This window comes from Acartia tonsa, chromosome 7 (genome assembly GCF_053477335.1).
Source record: "Acartia tonsa isolate MP-2025a chromosome 7, ASM5347733v1, whole genome shotgun sequence".
Classification (NCBI taxonomy): Eukaryota; Metazoa; Arthropoda; class Copepoda; order Calanoida; family Acartiidae; genus Acartia; species Acartia tonsa.
In genome coordinates, this window is record NC_137266.1 from 25583287 (window position 1) to 25606679 (window position 23393).

Consider the following 23393-nt stretch of genomic DNA (forward strand, 5'->3'; position numbering starts at 1 on the left):
AATGGGCAGGGTTTAAGGACACGGAATCACATCGCAGATTATTAGCCGACACCGACATCTTAGATCTAAAACGCAGAGTATCAAAACTCCCAGCGGACGGAAATCTTGGCCCATTGTTTGCAGAAAAAACGTTAAACGAAAGTCTTAACATGACTCATTTTAACACCATAGGTGATGATTCAATTAATGCCACTTTTTATGACCGGATATCGGTCCAGCAAAAGATAAACGTGGTTGAATGGGTCGCCAAGGATAGGATGACAGCCCCAGGTTGTATGGCCTATTCCATTGTAGGCTTTATAGGTCCGGCGGATAATGACAATTGGATGAATGTAAGAGAAACTTCTCTAACGGAATATGAAAAAACCTTATTAGAAAGGATTCCCTTTATCCCTGATAGGATTAAGTCGTTAGAACCCCTCCGTAGACCTACAAGGTCTGCACCCAATGTAGCAACAAGACCCTCTACAAGAAATACGCCAAACACAGGCACAGCCGCAACGGCAACAACTAGCGTCGCCGACGATGACTTTATTAAAGAATGCTTTATTAAGGGACAAAAATGGGATTCCGATTTTGCGAGGGATGCCCCTAGGTGGGACGGTAGGGCCGACTTTGATAATTTCTTTTCTAATATGTGGAGGGTTGCAAAGACATACAGAATCTGTGACCCAATTCTTTTTAAGGATATTTTATACCAGCGAATTTATGACTCTAGAGGGGAACGATTAGGAGACTTAATTACGCCTGAAAGAAATCAGGCCTTATCTGCTTTAAGTTATTACCTGATGATTAGGAGGCTGGTCACTCCTTTCTCGGATCCAGAAGTAGCCTCTCAGTACTTCTACAACCTAAAACAGGAGACTAATCAACCCCTTGACACCTATTTTGAAAACAAACTTAGGGTGTTCAAACTCATGAATCCTGGCCTCATACCTAAAAAGAAGTGGAAAGAATTCTATCTTAACGTTAGCAAAAATCTGCTGTATACCAACCTTGCCATGGACATGGCCAATTACGTTGAGAGTATGCAATTTTTGGACGATTACAACGCTTACTTAAATAAACTTATTAATCTCGGACAAAGATACGTTAACTGGGATGGGTCTGGCCATATTAGCAAGGAAAACCTTTCGGCTTGCTATTCTCAAGCCATGGAAATGTTCCTACCTAAAAATTCTGCGGAAACGAAAAAACAACCCATAATCAGCATTATCGAAGATAATATCCCCACTAACACGGCAATGTATAAGGAAAACTTAACCGAAGAACCTGACGAGGTTCCCTCTTGGGTAGATCATGAGGATGATCCTATTGCTTGGGATCAAATCGAGGGCGTTATAGGAGCCTTTAATGGGAGGAGTAAAAATATTAAATGCTGGCATTGTAATATCCCTGGCCATGTAGTGCAGAAATGCAACAAAAAGAAAGCTGGGGAGCCCCCAAATCCTGAGTCCCGCTTTGGTAAAACACGGAGTAAATTCACGCCTAGAAAAGCTCCAAGTAATAGTAATAAAATACCTGAGCAGTATGCGCGTAAAACTATCAACCAAATGGATCAGGAAGCCAGCGAAGAATCTGAAATAGATAAATATGTACAAGCGATTGTTAAAAATCACGTCCACTAGATGTAAAAGTGGATTTATGCGATATTAATTGTCCCTATCCCAGAAAATAAAAATTTGCTGAATGAGTTTCATATTTTGATATGAAAGATAAACAAAATATCCCATGCCAAGCTAAGCTTGCAAATTCCTTAAATATCAAATATCCCTTGCCAAGCAATGCTTTGGCGCGAAAAAATAAAACAAATTATTGTTATTAAGTCTGACTAAGCAACACAAAATAAACTCCTCCCCCTCCTTTCCCTATCCAAATGTAGCTGATACAGGAAATTGGGGGAAATAGGGAAGTAACCTGAGGAGCATTTCACATGCACTTAATATTTCCATTTTTTAAAATCTAATAGTCTTTATCAAGAAGCTAACAAGTGAATACCTATTTTCTATTTAGTAGTATTTATTTTTAATATCGCATGACCTATCTAAAATGTAAATATCGTATATTTTGAATGTATATATATTAGAATCTAAAACATTCTAGTTCAATTTTTAACCGCTAGGGGAACTTAAGCGAATTATCTGTATATAAACAATGATTCTTGAGTTGAACCCTCAGTATCAATTTTATCTGAGAGTTGCTCACTCTTAGCCTCTGATTTTTGTAGCTGAAATATCTCAGCAATTATGTATAATAACTTATCCATATGGATAAATATTATTGCATTTTGTACAGTGACAATAATAGAACTATATTTAATTTATTATGTATCCGAAAGATGTCGCCTAGAATGCTACCGCGGTCCGTATAAGTAAATGATAAGATTAAGAAGGGGGGGGGGGGTCTACTGGAAAATCTGTATAAATACAAGCAAATTTCCAAATCTAATTCAGTTGTCCTTCAGTTCTTTGTTGTTATCATTTACTCATTTTTTGAGCTGCAATCAAGCAGCATTTAAAAATTAAAATCTTTAATCACTTAAGATGTGATTAATAAAATCTTAAAACATTTTGATTAAATTATTTTCCGCTAGGATTACTAGCAGAATGAAATAAAGTTAGTTCTATTAGCTTCCGCTAGGATTACCAGTGGAATAAAAAGTCTATATAAAAGTGAATGCACATTATTAATCGAGGCTAGTTACTATCAAAGCAGTTACTACAAACCACATCCTATTTTTTTTAAGCTGATTTCAGCATTAATTATACTCTGGTAAATATATAAGCTTGTTCTACCCCATAGGTGGAAAAATTAAGTATAAATACTAACAATATCAGAATAATAAACCAGTCATCATTGACCCTCTTTATTATATTAGCCATATCTAATAATTTTTGAGCTATAATTTAGCGCTAACCTTATATTATTTGCATCGTGAATCAGATACTAACTAATGACACTATATTTTGTATAAATACAGATATAAGACAAAAAATAAGTCAGTCTGTTTTTAATGTCTTGTTAGTTGCAAGCTGAACACTTATTTTTAAGCTACTTTGTAGCCCTTCAATCTTTCGAAAACTTTTTAGTTCAGTTTTATTCCGATAGGTTTCTATCATATATCCAAGTATATAAATAAGGACCCGTATTAAAGTTAAGTAGTTTCTTTAGAACTATCAACATTCTCATGCTTATTGAGAAATTTCTGAAGCTGAAAAGCGCTTGATAAAAAAAAAAAAAAACTTAATGAAACCCAGAAAGCTATATAAAATTATTTTAACAATTAACCATATTGTTAAAACATTTCATTATTTAAAAAATTTCGACAGACAACTATACCTGGAACACAGGAAGTCTCTGTGTGAGGATTACCATCGTCTAACCGCTGAGGTGGGGATCTTGGAAAATATGCATCTTAGGCTTCGACTAAAAATATAATTTATTGTATAATGCCTATCTGTGCAAAACTAAAAGTTCTTAATCCCGTGGGGGGGGAATTCCTGCAACACGCTTTAGTGGATACAGGAAACAACTTTAGGTCCCTTATTTCTAAAGAAATCTTAGATGATAACAAAATCACATTCACCCCCGCCACTCTTAGCGCTCTGTCTGTAGATTTAAAACCAGTAAATATCATAGGACACGTGAGTTTAAAATTCAGCTTTGATGGGTCAGATAAAATATTCGAAGAAACGTTTTACATCCCTGAAACAACGTCTAAAATTATAAATCTAGGATATGAATTTCTCAAAGTTAATCGAATTAATTTGTTACTAGATAAGTTCTCCTTTGAGCTCCCCACTGGCGAGCAAATCCCCATAGAAAATTCAACAATTAATATAGTTGAAGAAAGTAAAAACATTCCCTTAATTCCTACAAATAATGTTCATACGGAACAAAACTCCCTTATCCCGGGAATAAATTGGAGTAACCAGGGGGGGACTGGGACATTAAAACAAAATAAAACATGCGTAAAATTAGCAAAGAAAACAACATTCTTGCCGGGGGGGAATACAACGGTGATAACAATTCCTATTCATCAGAAAAATAGGAAGCTGTATATATCCCCAAATAATTCTAAAATGACAAGCCATAATGGCTTAATGCTTATGGAGGGTATTTATAATGTAAATGAGAAGGGAGAATGTTGGGTAAATTTTGTCAATTTAGCAGGAAAAAATATTACCTTATTGGATAACGTTAAAGTTGGATATTGCTTTGAATTCGAATCAGATTCCCCAAATTCCTGCAATAAAAGTATTAATCAAATAAATGAATTGTCAGGAACTACACTTCTTAAACGAATTAAATTCATTAAAGAAAAATTAGACTTAGAAAATAGTGATCTTATCAAAAATAACCCAGGGATGAAGGAAAAGGTAGTAAAATTATGCCTTGATCATTTCGATATATTTTCGGTTGACGATGCCGATATCGGTAACTGCGATCTCTTACAGTATAAAATAGACTTGATCCCCGGGGCTAAACCTATTAAGGCTAGAAACATTCAGTTAAACCCACTATACGAAGCCAAATTAAAAGAACAAATTGAAAATTGGCTAAGGGGGGGCGTCATTGAGGAGGGCTACAGCGAGTGGTCCTCCCCAATCTTTGCGGTAAAGAAAAAACCAACGGCTGGGGGGGAAGGCAAGCTTAGGTTCGTTATCGATTTTCGTGCGCTTAATAGTGTAACACGAAAAATTAATTGGCCCCTTCCCCTGATTTCTAGTAATTTAGAAAAATTAGGCACTGGTAATGTATTTACCACCCTCGACTTGACTAGCGCATTCCATGCGCTAGCCATTTCGAAGGAAAGTAAACACTTGACAGCGTTCACAGCCCTTAACAGGCAGTATCTTTTCAAGAAACTGCCGTTCGGACTGTGTAACGCGCCAAGTGTTTTCTGCCATTTGATGGACAGAGTCCTAACCCTTATCCCTGGCTTATACGAATTTATAATTTCTTACCTTGATGATCTTATTATATTCTCAAAGAATGTTGAGGAACATCTGAAACATCTCAGAAAACTCTTCGGAGTCCTAAAAATAGCAAAACTTAAGTTAAATCTAGCCAAATGTAAATTCTTCACATCCGAATGTACATATTTAGGTCATATAGTCAGTTCCCAAGGACTTAAAATGAACCCCGAATATTTAGAACAAATTAAAAATTGGAGCAGGCCCAGGACAGGCAAGGAACTCCAGCGTTTCCTGGGCTTCTCCAATTATTATAGGGCCTATTTCCCATCCTATGCGAAAAATTCTTGTACCCTAGACGAACACAGAAACGATAAAGTTATCGAATGGACCAATTCCCTATCAAAAGATTGGGAAAATTTCATAAATATGTTCTCAAATTCTATAAGTAAAGGCTACCCCCAGTGGGATAATCCTAACCCCTTTATAGTAGACGTAGATTTTTCTACGAGTTATTTCGCTGGAATTCTCAGCCAAAACCAGGGGGGGGAAGAAAGAATTATTGGAATATGTTCCAAAAAATGTAACGGGGCAGAGAAAAATTATCCAAGTTATAAAGGCGAATTAGCTTGTCTAGTATTTGTTCTTAAAACCTTTCTTCATTATTTAAGATTCAGAAACTTTATTGTGCGTACAGATTCGATTTCCTTAGTTCATTACAAAAAATGGCAAAAAGGAACAATAAATGGTGTAACTCTGAGATGGATTTTCTTTATCCAAAGTTTTGACTTTACAGTAATTCATCGAAAGGGTAGGGACCATTGCAATGCCGACAATCTATCTAGAGGGCAATTTTTATGCAAAGAACATAAGGAAACCGATTGTGAAAAATGTACTAGCTCATTTACCTTGGATCCTTATGAACAGGATTGCCCATACCAAGACCAGATTTTTGAGTTACATTCGGCTTCGGAAGTCGGTGTGAACAATGTTTGGCAATCTGAAACACAAAAAGATCAAGTATTATCTGAAATTCGTAGGTGGATATTCGAAAAAAAGAAGTTGTCGAGTTTTGAAAAAGCTGAACTAACCGGCCGGAAAGAGGTCCTTTTTAAATTAATAGAACATTTATACGTTATGGAAGGACTTCTAATATTTAGACAACCTCTTAGCAATGGAACATTCATTGAAAGACCCGTCATACCCATTGGATTATATAATAAAGTTTTTGAATTGGCACATAATAATAGTATAGGTCACAAGGGGGTTAACGAAACAACACGCAAGATAAATGAAAGATTCTTCCTTATAGGAATTAATAAGTTTGTCGAATCACGCATCAAAAATTGTATTACCTGCCTAAGAAAAATAGGGCAGGTACCTAAACACAAACAACCTATCACCCATTCAGCCATTAGTCACGAGATTTTTGGCCAGGTATCAGTAGACCTTATCGGTCCTTTAACCCCTAACTATTTTCAAGGACAACATGTCCGTTACATATTTATCCTAGTTGACCTATTCTCTAGGTACATTATCGCTCACCCCATCAAGGACGCCACCGTGGAAAGCACGGTGAAGGTCATCCTTGAACAGGTGGTACCCACCTACGGCTTATTTCGGTCATTGAGGAGTGACAGGGGAACAAATTTTACTGGGGAAGTTTTCAAAAAAGTTATGGATGAACTAGGTATCGAAACTAAACTTATTCCCCCAAGAAACCCTAATAGTAACCCATGTGAAAGGCATAATCAAAGCATTTATGCAGGTCTAAGATCCGATGACCGATTCGAAAGTAAAGACTGGGCAAGAAAATTAGCTTTGACCACTTTTGTAATTAACTCTAGTACGTCTAGAAGAACGGGGTATACGCCATATTACCTTATGTTCGGCAGGCAACCAACTCTCAATCTCGATTTCTTTTCTCCAATCTTGCAGAAAAGGCAGGACATTGACTGCAGGTCTTACTTAAACTACCTAAAAAATTTGGAAGAAATTATTGCACAGGTTTCCAAAAAATCTAAGATCTATTTAGAGTTTCAAAATAAATCTAGGAAGGCTTCATCTACCCTTTTCGTTAACGACGTGGTCTTTGCATTTTTTAACCTAGTCAAGATAGGGGTCAGTAAAAAATTGCAATCTTTTTATGGGGGTCCTTTTATTGTAACAAAAAAATTCTCAGAGGCCCTTTTTGAACTCAGTCCCTTTGGATCAAATCCAATAAAAACTAACCAAGTTGTTAGTAGAGATAAAATACGGAAAATAGATTCTAAAATAGAATTATTGGGGGAAACACTTTCCTTTAACGTCTTTCCTATTGAGGAAATCGTCCCGTCTGAGGAAATAACCTTGACAATAGATAATACCGGGCAAACCGAAATAAACGATAATAAAGGTATGGAAAATGACGATTTTACCTACCTAGATAACGATGGTGACGATTTTATAGAAAGAAACCCTGAAACTAGTCAGGACTTACCCCAGGGGGAGGTGGATTGTGATAGGGGAGGGGATATAATGGAAAAAAACTCACCATTTGAGTCACAGCCCAAAGACCAGGAACCCCCTGGCGCAGATCGGTCAGCCGGTCCTCACATCCACGTCGAAAATAGTTTCTTGGAAGAAACCGTCCCGTCCGAGGCTTCTTTCTTCGCACAAAGACCCAAACAATCCAGCCCTGAAAAGGTTATTAATGTTAACAAACAAAGCATAGTACCCAAGTATATATTAGAAGAAGAAAGAAAAACTAGGTCACAAGGGGGGGATAACCGCATACATGTCCAAATCGGACTGCATAACCCAATTAAAAGGAAGAAATAAAATGTATATAAAATGTATAATTATATAAAACCAAGGTGGCAAATGTATATAGCTTAATCTACGTCTGTATAATAACGAAAATAAACAAAAAAAATATATGTTAAAACTAACTAATTAACATATTTCAGAGAAAAACGAGAAGCATAAAAATAAAATGCAGCATCATTTGGCAAAGGCACCAGGAGCTCGAGGTAAATTTATTTTGGGATTCTTGGGGCTTTTTATTATTTTGGCAAAATCAAATGCGTCCGAAATAATACAAATAGATGCAACTCAATGTGTAGCAAACGAAAATCCGCGTTTGAAAATCTCTGAATGCGCTGCGTTTCTTAATATTACCAATATTGAACAAAAACAATTTCACCTGCTGCAAAAGGTTGAAAGAAAAATTATACCTGGAATTCGTTGCCACCTCCGAACCAGTACTCATTACTGGTATTGTGGCAGATATAGCCACATACACCTCGCTGCTCCAGCACTCGTGGAGATACCGAACCTCGTAACTTATGAAGACTGTTACACCATGTCCAAAACTAAAATATTTAACTTTGAAGGGAAATCAGTCTCAGTGTATGAACACCAGATGTCATACACGCGTTTCCTGGTAAACGGGACACTTACTTACCCCAACGACCTCCTTAACGGCATCGACCCCGCCTGCGAGGGAAACGGCGTAAACATTAACGGCATTTTTATCCCTGGGACATTTGAGGAAAAACAAATAGGGGTCCAGGCTGAGCCTGTTGAATTATTACAAACAAAAGCGGGCTGTTACCTGGGCAGTCACTGGGTGGGAAACAATTGTTTAGATCACAATCTGAGAATAGGCTACGACAGAATTATCTCAGATGATAAAACTGATAGCGCACAAAAATTCACTTCTCCTTGGCGAACGGTAGACATCTTTAATATTTCATTGTTTACATTTGAAGGAGAATAGGGTGCCCAAAAATATCTAGTGATCGATCCCCAAATTACTCTAGCGCTAGAACTTAAAGACAAAAAACATTTTGAAATTCTAATTCCCGAGTTATTTTATTACAAAACTAATATTGATAACTTAATGGTATGGTTCACAAATTCTATAAAACCATATTTCCCACTCTTAAACGCTAAAGAAAAAGATGACATGTTACCACTAGAGATTTTCTATTCCTACCAACAATATAATAAATTAATTGTCCCCGAAACTCGCTGTTTACAGAACCATTTTCTGTCTAAAAGCAGTATTCAGACTCATCGTAAAAAACTAGTTAGGGCGCTCGGTGAGCTGGATTTAGTAATACAGTGCGATAGTCTTAAAATCAATGTTTCTTTGGGAGAAAATTTACCCTGTTTTGTGGACCATTTCTCGGTTTCAATCAATAATAAGACTATGGGAATATCACCATTTTCACGCAGATTGGTTAACACCACCCATTTAACCCCGACTAAATGTTCCGAAAATCCAATTTTCTTACATTTGTACCAAGGAAAATTCCTTGGTAATCAAGGGCAGGGTATGCAAATACTAAATGTAAACCAATATCTTATGGATAAACCGATTAGCCTATTTCTATATCATTCTTGGCAAAGCCTAGAAAAAACTAATTTCTCAGAAAGTGCCGAGGAATTATACCTCAGCCAACTTGCCGCAGACTCCAATAATTTTGAAGTAAAAATAACTGACTCCTGGTTTATTCAAACGTATCATAAGGTGGTTGATTTCCTATCCAGTACTTGGTATCATATAGTGCTTGTAGTAGCAGCCATCCTTACAGGAATAGGGTCGTTATTATGCGTCGCTTTTATCATTTACATATTAGCCTGCACCAAAATTCACGCGTACAAAGAAGGAGGTACGAGTGAAACACACGAATTGCGGGATTTTACAAATAATGGGGAAAACTAATCCCCAAAAACGGACGACCTGTATCAAACATATATACCTATAAGATTGTCGTCCCTAAAGGTCGTCTTTGTAAAAATATTTCCTTATTCGGTATAAGGAATTAATGACCCTTAATTTTAAGTTTATTATTTTTGTTTTAGGATATCCCAGGCGGAATTTTTCAAGGGGTTTTCACCACTCCCATGGGGCCGGTCACTCTTCATACCGTCGAGAATATGAAGAGGCACCCTTTTACAATGAAGAGGACTATTATTATGACAGCAATCATGGCTATCCCCAGGGCGGCCCTGAGGAAGCCTACTATGAACCTGATGAAAACAGGTATCAGCCGCGTGTAAAACCGCCGCGCAACCCTGAAAACCTCAGTGAACTGCAATGTGTCTCAAGATCGATCCACGTTTACCGCACCGCGAGAAAAGATGTTCCAAAGGAACTCCTTGACTTGCAAGAAAAATTGCGGCAGGCTAAAAACTTAGAGGCCAACGAATATTCCGATAAAGCCAGGCCTAGGACCAGGCCTCTAATGGAACAAAATAGGGGAGGGGAACCGCAAAAAAATCGGGTGGAATCGCCACCAAAACGTAGTGCCTCACCTGAATTGGAGGTAGTCGCCGTAAAATCTGCCCCAAAAGCGGTAGAAAAACGTCCGCCAACACCAACAGGCAGCGGCGGCCCAGTAGCCAAAAAGGCTAAGGTGGAAATTCAACCGCCTCCATTACCCCCTAAAAGGAAAGAGACATTAGCAGAAAGCAAAAGTGAGCCTAAGGCTTTTTGGGTGACTGCTGAGGAATGGAAAAAAGTCCTATCCTCCACTGTAAAAGAAGCAATGGAGGAAGCTCTTCTCCCCTTCCAGAGAAGTCTGGAATCTAAAATTGCTAGCAATGCTTCATTTGTTGAGAAAGCATATATACAACATGGCAAGCGCCTTATTGAAATTTCCGCAGAATTACTGCGGAACCGCAAAACTTTGCGCGAAAAAATTCGCACTGTCTCTGAGGACTCGACCGTTGAGTTAAAATCACGAATGACCACGGTTATTGAGGCCACTAGTCGACTGTTGGACCAAAATTCTGACAGGGTAATTAAATATATTAATACTCGTTGTAATGTAATGAATGTACCTGGGCAGAATGTGGCGACCATAGAGGCATCTCTTCCCGCTGGGGACGTACCCCGGCCAGATGATGATGGAGTTGAGCTGATCTCTCATTATGGCGGTTCTGAGTGCTCTGATGAGTACAGGCCCACCGATAGAGAAGGCAATCCAGAGGTCCTGGATCCTGCAGAGGAAAACAGTGACACAGAGCTCGATGCTCAAATCAGTGAGCTCTTTCCATCTGGAATTGATCTACCTGTTAATCCGCAGGCTGGCGCTGCCTCCGAAGATCCAGTAGCCATGGCTCCCTGTGAGGGCATGTTGGCCCTTCAGAATGCTGTTGCTCCAGAGCCTCCAGCAGCTCCAGAAAATCCTACTCCCTCAGAACCCAATCCTGTTGATATCGTAGAGAGGGCTATGGCCGCAATCGAAGAACCTGCGAGTACAACATCAACCCGCAGAAGCAGGCGTGCAGGTCAACTGTGAGGGAATATTTCATATTTTTTCCATTGATTTCAAAATGAAAGGATGGGGTTTCTGTGATTGACCAGAAACTTTGAGGGAAACCACAATTTTTGAAATCTAAATGAGAATAATATAGTGATTTATACTTGTAAATAAAGAAACAAAATTCGTCGTGAAATTTATACCTTATTAATTAAAGATAAACCTAAAATTTCCTTTTTTTGCCGTGCTTCTTTGTTACATTGCTGTCCTTGTTTTATTATGTAAATCGATAAGCATTTTACCGTAGTGCAATGTGCTACTCTTCATAACTTGATCTATTCGTTAAAAACTTGTTTTGAATGCAGTTTTAAATGAGAATGCATCAATCTATTTCGCACTAGTTCTTCAATATTTAACAAAATAGTAGATGCAGTAATGGCTAATGAAAGTGCAGCTTGAAACAACTTAAAAAACGGACATGACAGACATACGGACAGTAAATTTTAGAGTAGATCTTCAATATAGTTTTGGTAATGTATCTTTAATAGAAGCCAAGAAAAATGTTTTCATTTTAGATTTAATGAAACCCACATGGACGGATCGCCAAAGTTAGTTGCTAAATGCCATAAGTGTTTTTTTATAAAAGTCAATAAAATCATATTTTAAATAGTTGGGCATACTGACATCCGGTCATGTTTAATAATAAAGAAGCTACGCTATTATGAATATTTATATTTGTTCTAACTCCTATTTTCTCTCTGCGCTATGTTGTCTATTATGCGCGCGAATAATTTGCATATTGCTTTGCTAATTTACCAATCATTGAAATGCAATTTAGAGAGCATTAATAAACTCTGTTTCATGGTGTGTGTGTGTGTATGTATGTGGGTGTTCGTGTGTGTGTGTGATTTGGTCAGTCAGTCGTGAACTCTTTTGTTTGATGCAATTATTTTGTGTATTGATGGTGTTATCTTGCGTTTATAATGCAATCTGCAAGTTAAAACAGTTGTTTAAAGCAAAGCTTCTCAAATAAGCATGCTCTGTTTTTCATTTAATTTTACTCTTTAGAAAGTCCGTTTTTGTTTTTGTTTTAGCTTTTTTAAAAATGTATAGTTTAAGCTTTTTTTGATAATATAAAACTTTATCAAAAAGAAGGACATATTATTTAATTTAAAAAATCATAGTTTTCCTATTTTGACCAATGAATTTGAGGAGTTTTTTTAAAATTGATATTGACAAGAATTAATTGACGAGCATTAGCTTATGATGAATGTAGCCCACGTCTTTGAGTATGTTGTTTATCACAATGTTGAAATGCAAGTTATAAACAGTTACAATTAATTACTAGCGGCTTCGACCCTAGCCTCTAAGTGCTTTGCCCCAAGAAGTGTAATTACATCTTCTTTTACCTACCCAGCGGAAAAAAATGCGGATAAATCGCAAAAAAATGGCAAATTCGTAAAAAAAAAGGGGGGGGGGTTGTTTTTGGGTGGGTTGGAGGTGTCTCACCCCCCTAGTAATTAGCCTAAAACCACCACAGGACCAGTAGGTATATGCTCTGAAGAGTAGAATCCGATCGGTTCAGTAGTTACCAAGATCTTAAGGGACGGACGGACAGACATCATGCTACTTTGTATTATAGATAAAGTTACTACACATACAATAAATACAGTATGCATTAAAATTGGGCACCCCTTTATTGATTAAAGTTCATAGTAAAGATATAGAACTCTATATTTTGGAACATATTAATAGTAATTTGTAGTTTTTAAGAGCATCATAGATAGACAGCCGGAACAGAGTAATTTATGGAGTAGTTGCTTAGTGGTAAGCAAAATGGATAATCTTAAAAAAAATTCTACCGCCTAAAGTTTTATAAAACAAATTAAATTCTAATATAAACCTTTAAAACAACCCTTTTAACATAAAAACTGACTTGGTAGAATTCTATCTCTGATAAAAGTCAAATAAATCTTATATCATCTGTAGAAATCAAATATCTCACTAAGCATGACCGGCGAACCAATGTAACAAGTAAGTTTAGGTTGTATACTTTCGTGGGTTCTTAAAAAACAAGGATGACAACATCCATAAAAGCGAAGCTGTGAAACGATATGACAGACGAACATTAACTTTTGTTGAGTGTCAGAACTGAAATACAAAATATGAAAATATAAGGTTTGACAAATTTAAACGTAAATTTGTTGCAAAACTTCTTAAATACAGAATTCTGTTTAAGGACATACTGACTTTTTTAATACTTGATTATAGAGATGCTTCGCTCATAATATTTACCTTATTGTAATATGAATCAGTAATCAAAAATCAGATCAATCGGATGTTTTTTTCACATAAAAAAATTGTTATTAAAAAAGTATTCTAACATGCCTAAATTAACGAATAAAGGCTAACTCTCGGACGGACGGACGGACGGACGTAAGGACGGACCGACTCTAATTAAAGATTGAGATTTTGAAGGATTTTTACAAAAACAATTTTGGTGATCTTACTACCAAAGCCGGAAACCACCTCTGTTTGTTTATTGGTGAGGGTTATCTTTATAGCAAAGAATATCACATAATCCCCATTAAGTATTAGGAACGAACTTGCAAAGTGAACTATTAAGTACTTTTATTTAATCTTCATATGGACTTAGTGCCATTGTAAATTGTACAGTAGCTTCGCTTCTAAAATTGTCACCATATATGTTTACAAAAAATGTTGCATTGTTAGTTCTATTTTTGGTGCTTGAACATGCTCACAACTTTTTGGATTTCAAGTAAGGAAATTGTCACCCTCTAATTTTCATTGATTCCTACCTTTTTTCAACACTTGCTTCCGTATCAGGGAGGAGGAGGACAATGGTAATAATATCAATTGACACTTCTATATTTTTTTTTCTTATTAAAAGACAAAATAAACATAAAATAATTGATTGATTAATTTTTTTTTTTATTTTCCTATCCCTTGATTCCTTATTTCCTGAACTCATGTTTTGTCTTACATGTTCCATTTGCCTTAATTCAGGGATTTTGGGATATAATATGCTTTAGGATTTCATAAATTCCATTTTAGTTCAAAAAGTAATTCTGTTAAGCGAAAATAATTTTTGAGCAAAAGTGCTTTTAATTTTTATGGGAAATTATTTGTATATATCTTTCTCGTATTTATTCGAATCCGGTGGATAGGAACCGGTTCTCATCCATACGAAAAAACTATGTCTAGCATCGTATTATATCCAGCTTTCTACGAATATAAAAATGTACAATCATAAGATAAAAACTAGTTTTTTTTATATCCGCGGAAAGCCGTTTATAATACGATGAAATAAATAACTATTTTTGATATCATTATGATTAGATTGATGAGTTTCAAAATATTTTTTTCTTTTCTACTCCCCATATTTCTGAAGTTATGCTATAGCAACATTGAAATTTGCATTTCCTGAATTTTTTTGTGTGTTACCCCCACTAACACCACCGCCGCCGACGTCAGAAATTTCCGTTCATGTTTCTATCAACATTTTTGAAAGCAAAGCTTTTCTTTAATTAGGGTAATTCTCTACTTTCGTCTCAAATAACTTTAATTTTAGATTATTTACAAAGAGTAGCAAATCTATAATCTTTAAGTGATAGTCAGTAGGTTTATTTAAAACATGATTAAATTAAATAAGATCTAAAAATGTAACTAAGTCCTAAAACAGTATCCTGTATTTCTACAATTATGTTTTTAGAGTTGCCTTCATTGATGTTGTCATCCTTGTTTAAATTGTGGTTCGTATATGGGTTGCCACTTGGTGGTAGATAGCAGCGCATCTACTATATAATTTGACTTTATTGGTTGGCACTCAAACCTTAAAATTTTAGTCATTGGGGGGGGGGGGATCTTGATCTCAGCTTCTGATAGAGCTAGATGCCTGAAATATTGCTAGTTTGCTATTACTCTGAAACTTCTGTATTATAATAGCCTTGTGCATTTAAGCAGAATGGAATTGGATTGTCAATTTGTAAGAAATAATAAAAAGGGTAATACCTGACATAAATAAATACATTTTTGACAATCTCTTACTTTATGAACGGCAAAATGACAATGCTCATAAATTTATCATGAAAAATTACATTGACCATCTATTTCTACAAAAGAAATAGATAAAAAAAACCTTCGATCTAGATATGTAGACAGTTATAGACAACATTCTGGAAAAAATCAAAACTTCTCTTTAGCTTTTTGATTTTACTCAAAACAGGAACAATAATTTCCCAAATAACAATAAGAAGAAGATAACGAGCAATATACAATGAAAAGTTACAGTCCATTTAACTTTACTGTATACACGAACATACTCTCTAGCAGGAATAGTACAATGGACAATATAGATTTTAACTATTGATTAATATATTTAGTTACCATTATTGTTTGGAACCAACCAATCAAAATTCGATAAAAAAACACAAAGTTTTGAGCCAACGAATAAGATAAAGGGTTTATTAACTTTAGGAACTAGTTTATTTTACAGAACAATGTCATCTCTCAGTCCCTAAGCTTTAGTCACTTAAATCTATGAAATTTGAAGTATAAGTTGATGTTGTTTTTAAGTAAAAATTAACAAATCTTTGGAAGCTGAAGCTTGCATGAGCTTTGATGCTCTCTTCCCCTTCCGTTGCATTCCCAGCTGCGGCAGAATCCCTTTAATGAACTAGTGCACAAGACATCCGCCCCCATCACCAAACCTCATTAAAAAGGAAAAATATTACATACTGGGATCTAAAGGGATAAGACAATGGCCGATAAATAAATGTTGATCCCCAATGATTATACACAAAATTACCCCTTTTGTAAATTAAAATTAGTGGTTGAAACGTTGGAATACTCAACTTAATTAGCCAACCAATCAGAATTTACTGTCAGTCCCTAACGTTGTTAAGCCAACAAATAAGAAAATATTTTTATAAAACTTTTGGGATAGTGTATTAAACAGCCCATTGTCCCCTCTATTCTTAAAACCAATTTTAAGGCGTGGGGGGGGGTCTTAATGTTATCTAGTGGATATAAAATGGATATTTCCTAAGTTTGATAGTGTCACCAAAAAAATCTGTTAAAATTTTGCACTAAAAATCAGGGAAGTGCTTTTTTCTTTCTTTTACCTTTAACTAAACTCTCTTCATTTTCTTATTTTTTTGTTATTTCTTCGTTTTTTTATGTTTTTTTCTATTTTACGAAGCCTTTCTCTTAGTTCGTTAAAGTTAAAATTTATTTTTAAGCAATAATAAACAAATTTTCCTGTTAGTTTAGTAATGTAACCGAAAAAACACGTGTAATTCAAATGTACTTTTTTGTTATGTACATTAAAATCTTTAATTTGATGCATTAAACCAAAATATGTATAAAACAAAATGTATAAAAATTGCAATAAAATCAGCAAAAAATACGATAGTTCATAGTAAAATGATAATTATTAAACTATGGCCCTTTTTATTTACACTTTTGAAATTGTTTATAAATATGCGTAATTAATCTACTTTTAATATACCCTTTTTTTCTTTTAAAATATTTTTTCCATTTAACAAACATTGTTTCATCAATTTGCTAATTTTGTGGTATTTGCATAATTGTAATTTCTCCATGCAAAAAGAAGTTGTAATCATGGATTAATTGTTGCTAATCTCACCTTTATAACCCCTCTATCATTACCCTGGGAAAATAAAGGCTGTGCAATCGTCTCCACAAAAGACATTTTTTATTATTCTCAAGTACTAAATTGTTACTACAACAGCAAAACTCTTTTTAAGTTAACATCCACTCCTAATATAATATGGGTGGTATCCCTCATTTTGTCCAGTCGAGCACAGAAATCTCCCCTCCCTTACTTTAAATAGATTGAAAATAAAGGATGGTAGGGGGAGGGGGGGCGGGCGGTAGTAGTTTTGGTATGTTTGTTGGTACTTTATCTTAGGTTAGGTTAGGCTCTATTGGGTAAATGGTAGCCTTGTCGGTATGTGCTTCACAGATTTTAGGGCTTGCTAGGCATTTTTAGAGAAAGCATTATTATTTGTGCTTTTGGTGGAAATAATTATACACCCAATTATGTTGGCAAGTGCCCCGCTCTAGGCTTACATACTTATTCATGCTTACAGACATAGGCCAATATTCGCAAACTTTAATCATGCAATGTTTGTGCCAAACTACTTAAAATTTCATCTAGTCACTGCGTCACTAGCTTCTAGTGTATTTTCTTTAAGGGGTAGTAATTCCCTTTTTTATTAAAGGACGGCCTAAAAACTTTCCTAGACCAAAGAAACTCTTACCTGAAAATTTTAACAATCGGTTTTACCTTTTTAAAGATATTAGCAGACATATAAGAGTGACACTCTTAGAATAACAGCTTCTATGCAGTTTCTTTATACAAATTGTAATACATTATATTATAATTTGTATTACAAAAAATAAAGCATTCCATTGCAACACAATAATGTATTGATAATCCATGTAATTTATTCCATCGCGTTACCTTTAAATTCAGGTTTCTTAGGGGATGAGAAAATCGACGATAAGTTTTAGGTGTTTCTCAACTCAAGCTGTACATATGGACATACTAGAGTTAGCTCGATATAACTATCTCGCTATTGGCTAGTTACCTATTATGATCTTATAGAACAATTTTGTTGTCACCCTATAGGTTAGAAAATATAGAAAAAAATCTTAAGATAAGATAATTTTGTTGGAAAATACTTGCCCAAATTGGTTTTACATTTCTTAGAATCTTTATAATGAATTGGCATGATTTAATAACCAATTTAAAATTTAATTTACTAACCTTTATAAACTGAAATTTTAATTCATACACTTTATTTCACTCTCTCTTTAGATTTCAAAAAAAAGACAACATCAAATATGTTTTTGAAAACATGTTGTGTTCATCACAACATGTTGTAACATAAACAGAGGTAGGTTCTTATAAAAAGAATGCTGTGTTAATGCAGAGAAGGAAAAGAAAGGTGAAGGCAAGGGGAAATATGTTATTTCAATCTTGTATACTTTGGCATTTAAACTAAGACTGTAAAACATATATATATGTCTTATGATTATATGGCTCTTTTGGTTAAGACATTAGGTTTCAGATATCAAGTTTCAACTGGTGTGGTTCAAGACCTACCACTGAAACAATATTTTGTTCAATTTTATATACTTTGACATTTAAAATAAGACTGTTGAACAAATACATATTTCTCATAGTGAAATAGCTCTTTTGGTTAAGGCGTCAGGTTTCAGATGTCTAGGATGGTGGTTCAAGACCCACCATTGAAACAATATTATTTTCAATCTTATATACATTGGCATTTAAGAGAAGACTGTAAAACATATATATATGTTTCATGCTGATATAGCTCTTTTGGTTAAGATATCAGATTTCAGATGTCAAGGAGGGTGGTTCGAGACCCACCGCTGAAACAATTTTTTTTTCAAGGTTATATACTTTGGCATTTAAATTGAGACTATAAAACATATATTTATGTCTTATACTTTGACATTTAAAATAATACTGTTGAAAACATACATATTCCTCATGATGAAATAGATCTTTTGTTTAAGGCTTCAGGTTTCAGATGTCAAGGAGAGTGGTTCAAGGCCCACCATTGAAACAATATTTTTTTCAATCTTTTATACATTGGCATTTAAAAGAAGACTGTAAAACATACATTAATGTTTCATGCTCTTTTGCTTAAGGCGTCATATTTCAGATGTCAAGGATGGTGGTTCAAGACACACCACTGAAACAATATTTTATCAGTATTATATACTTTGGCATTTAAAATAAGACTGTTGAACACTACATATGTCTCATGCTAAATTAGCTCTTTGGGTTAAGGCGTCAGATTTCAGATGTCAAGGAGGGTGGTTCAAGACCCACCATTGAAACAATATTTTTTTCAATCTTATATGCATTGAAATTTAAAATAAGACTGCAAAACATATAATAATGATTCATGCTGAGATAGCTCTTTTGCTTGAGGCATCAGATTTCAGATGTCAAGGAGGGTGGTTCAAGACACACCTCGGAAACATTTTTTTTTCTCAATATTATATACTTTGGCATTTAAAATAAGACTGTTGAAAATAAACATATGTCTCATGCTGAATTAGCTTTTTTGGTTAAGGCAACAGGTTTCAGATGTCAAGGATGGTGGTTCAAGACACACCACTGAAACAATATTATTTTCAATATTATATACTTTGGCATTGAAAATAAGACTTTTAAACACTCACATATGTCTCATGCTAAATTAGCTCTTTTGGTTAAGGCAACAGGTTTCAGATGTCCAGGATGTTGGTTCAAGACACACCACTGAAACATTATTATTTTCAATATTATATACTTTGGCATTTAAAATAAGACTGTTGAACACTTACTTATGTCTCATGCTAAATTAGCTCTTTTGGTTAAGGCAACAGGTTTCAGATGTCAAGGATGGTGGTTCAAGACACACCACTGAAACAATATTATTTTCAATATTATATACTTTAGCATTTAAAATAAGACTGTTGAACACTCACATATGTCATATAAAATATACATTGGAATGTAAAAGAAGACTGTAAAACATATATTAATGTTTCATGCTGAGATAGCTCTTTTGCTTAAGGCATCAGATTTCAGATGTCAAGGATGGTGGTTCAAGACGCACCACTGATACAAAATTTTTTTCAATATTATATACTTTGGCATTTAAAAGAAGACTGTAAAACATTCACATATGTCTCATGCTAAATTAGCTCTTTTGGTTAAGGCAACAGGTTTCAGATGTCAAGGATGGTGGTTCAAGACACACCACTGAAACTATTATTTTCAATATTATATACTTTGACATTTAAAATAAGACTGTTGAACACTCACATATGTCTCATGCTAAATTAGCTCTTTTGATTAAGGCATCAGATTTCAGATGTCAAGGATGGTGGTTCAAGACACACCACTGAAACAATATTATTTTCAATATTATATACTTTGGCATTTGAAATAAGACTGTTGAACACTCACATATGTCTCATGCTAAATTAGCTCTTTTGATTAAGGCATCAGATTTCAGATGTCAAGGATGGTGGTTCAAGACACACCACTGAAACAATATTTTTTTCAATCTTATATATTTTGGCATTTACAGTAAGACTAAAACAATAAATCTACAAAACATGCCTACCCCAGTAGAGATTTGGAGGTTTGGTGAGAAAATAATTAGTTTTACCACTGATATTTGGTTTAATGGATGCAAGATCGAGTCTTACCAAAAACAAATCAAAAAAATATTTTAATATTTTAAGTGACTGTATAATGCATAATGCAAATGATTAAAAATATTTTAAAATTTTCTATTACTTATTATCTCAGACAGTGAAAATTAAATTTGATGTTTGGGTAGTTTTGAACTGAAAACTCTCTGAATGGAACCTCATCTCTACCCCTGAGCTATGATGACAGACATGGAAGAATGTGAAATTTTAAAGTATACTATAAGAAATAAGTTTTTGTATACATTGTCTATTTTCACAACTGATAATTGGTCTCCAATATAGCTCATTTATAGAATGTTGGTTTCCTTATCCGTTTGTTGCGGGTTCGAGGCTCTCCGAGAGGGGCAGGGATTTTGTTGTTGTTAAAAATTGGGAGTTTCTGTGTAGTAAAAGTTGTTGCAAATATAGGTATTAAATGACAGGAAAGTTTGTACTTACAAAATGAGATTTGACAAAAATTCTCCGAAAACTTTAAGCCAAATGATGGGAGAATATTTTTTATAAACTTTAAGGATAAGAAAAATTCACAGGCCAATGTCTTCTCCCTCCTTGCTTTTAATCATATTCACATATTTTAATAGTAATTACACATTTATTTCTTCGAATATCTGTCCTTGCCAAAGTTGAAACTAAAAACAAGTTAGAAAAACAGAAATAAAAACGGAGAAAATTATACACTTTAAATTTAATTGAATTTAATCTTTCTAGCAATTAGGAAATTGATAATGGTTTCACAAAATTAAATTTAAATCAAAATCAAAACACGAAAATCTATGCAAAGACCAAAGACCAAATTGCTGCAAAATTGTGTCAAAAATTACCCATGTGACGTCATAAAAATGAGATATGAAAGGAGAAGTGGGAAAGAAAACCCATGAAAAGAGATGAATAATTCCTCATTTTTATGACGTCACATGGATGATTTTTGACACAATTTTGCAGCTTTTTGTTTTTTTTCAACTCTGGTTATTACACTGCCCTCAAAAATTTTAACTAGTTCTGATTACAACCTTTGGGGGTGATATTAAATCTTAATTGGGTGGTAAAACGTTTCCACCAATAACATTAATGTAAATAATGGTTAATTCAGTTTATCTTAATTGGGAGAGGGGTGAGGATAGATCTTGACAATAATTTTCATAATTCAAATTTAGCCTTAAGTACTATAATTAATACTTAGGGTTTCTTATCAAATTAACAGCCATTGTCCTGTCACTTCCTATAGATACTATCCAAACATTGATAAATTTGTCAAAACTAAAAAAAAATTTCTGTTTCAGACATAAATGCTTGAGGATGATTCAGAATCTGAGGATTATTTTATTCTGCACAGTTTTATGGTTACCTAGGTAAGATAAAATGCTAGCTTATAAGGACTGTCAGACGGAATAACGGACAGTTAGTTAATTAAAAAAAGAAGGACAGACAGACAAAGTAAAATGTGTAGAGCTCAAATGTTAACCATAAAAGAAATTTTTTATGTAGAGTTTTTAAGTTTCCACGGACGGGTTTAAAAAAAAGGATATATATGAAGTTTCACAAGTTTATTACAAAAATGAATGACCTTTTGCTGCACATTTTTATGGTTAAATAGTAAAGCTAATTAATAAGTGACTCAGACAGACACACGAACGGACGGACCGACATACAGGGAGATAGACGCACGGACGGACGGACGTGTGTTTTTTGGTTTGTAGTTTGTGAAGAAATATATAAATAACGTGACAAGTGCTGTCACTGATATTAAATCCAGTTGAAGGGAAGCATAGATAAAAAATTGTTTTCTAAATTTCTTTCTCGTATTCATTCGAATCCGGTGGATAAGAATCGGTTCTCATCCATACGAAAAAACTATGTCTAGCATCGTATTATATCCAGCTTTCTACGAATATAAAAATGTACACTCATAAGATTAAAACCAATTTTTTTAGTCCGTGCCTTCGGCACCTCGGGGCTAAAAAAACTGGATTTAATCTTATAATTGTACATTCTATATCCGCGGAAAGCGGTTTATAATACGATGAAAGAAATAACTATTACGATTTTGATAAGTAATCTTTTTTCAGCATAGCGAAAGGTGCAAATATATTGATCCTCCATCCTATCTACTCAGGCAGTCATGATCTTGTTTTGAGGTAAGCTTTTTATTTGTCTCTGTATCTATCTATCTTATGCTTTCTCTCAAAGTACCTATCGAGCAAAAAATGTGATTTAAATTAAAAATAAGAAAGATGGGTAGTTTTTCTTCTTTGTACATAATCCCTGTAGGGCTCTAACCCTTCGGGGCTACACTGTTCACAATATAATAACCTAACCTGAGGTAAACACTAAATGGGAAATTTGAAGGAAACAACCATCTAGCTTAATATTTATAAAGTGATTTCGTATACTATTTAATCTAGAGTATCTCTATAATATTTCAATAAAATTATATTTATACTTCTATCTTTTTATATTTCTGCTTTTAAGTCTCTTTTCTGTCTATGTTTATTGTTTGTTTGTCTCTCTGTCTGTCTATACTGTCGCCATGCATCTTTTCGTCTGTCATTGCTGTCATCAAATATCTCTCATTCTGGTTAAGAAATTTTTTGCAATTGCAATCAGATAGGAGGAGAAATTGCATTGTTTAAATTCAATCAGATTTTTGATTGCTAAAATAGAATATGCTAAAAATATACTTTGAATTATTATCTCATTTGACACTTATTGCTTTTTCAAACAAGTTTCTTAAATTTTTATTACAAAGTAATCTTATGGTTGGATTGAAAACTTTGGGTACTTGGATTTTGATTGGTTGGTTTCAAACCAAAGAAATGCGGTGTCTCGTTTTTTTTCCATTGAAGATAATATTTACTAAATATATCATTAAGTTTTATACTTCATTTATATTAAAATTAAATGAACTTCATATTTTTATCAATATTTATGTTGTATT

At 34.4% G+C, this 23393-nt stretch overlaps 1 protein-coding gene across 2 annotated transcripts in view; it reads left to right on the forward strand.

Annotated features, from left to right (window-relative positions):
* Window positions 1-23393, forward strand: part of LOC145325149 (UDP-glucosyltransferase 2-like) — a 93216-nt gene that overhangs the window by 8919 nt on the left and 60904 nt on the right. For both annotated transcript variants that reach the window (XM_080168006.1, XM_080168007.1), the window contains exons 2-3: window positions 21739-21807; window positions 22525-22593. In XM_080168006.1, the coding sequence (XP_080024132.1) occupies window positions 21739-21807; window positions 22525-22593 (138 nt within the window). The remainder of the gene's footprint in view (window positions 1-21738; window positions 21808-22524; window positions 22594-23393) is intronic.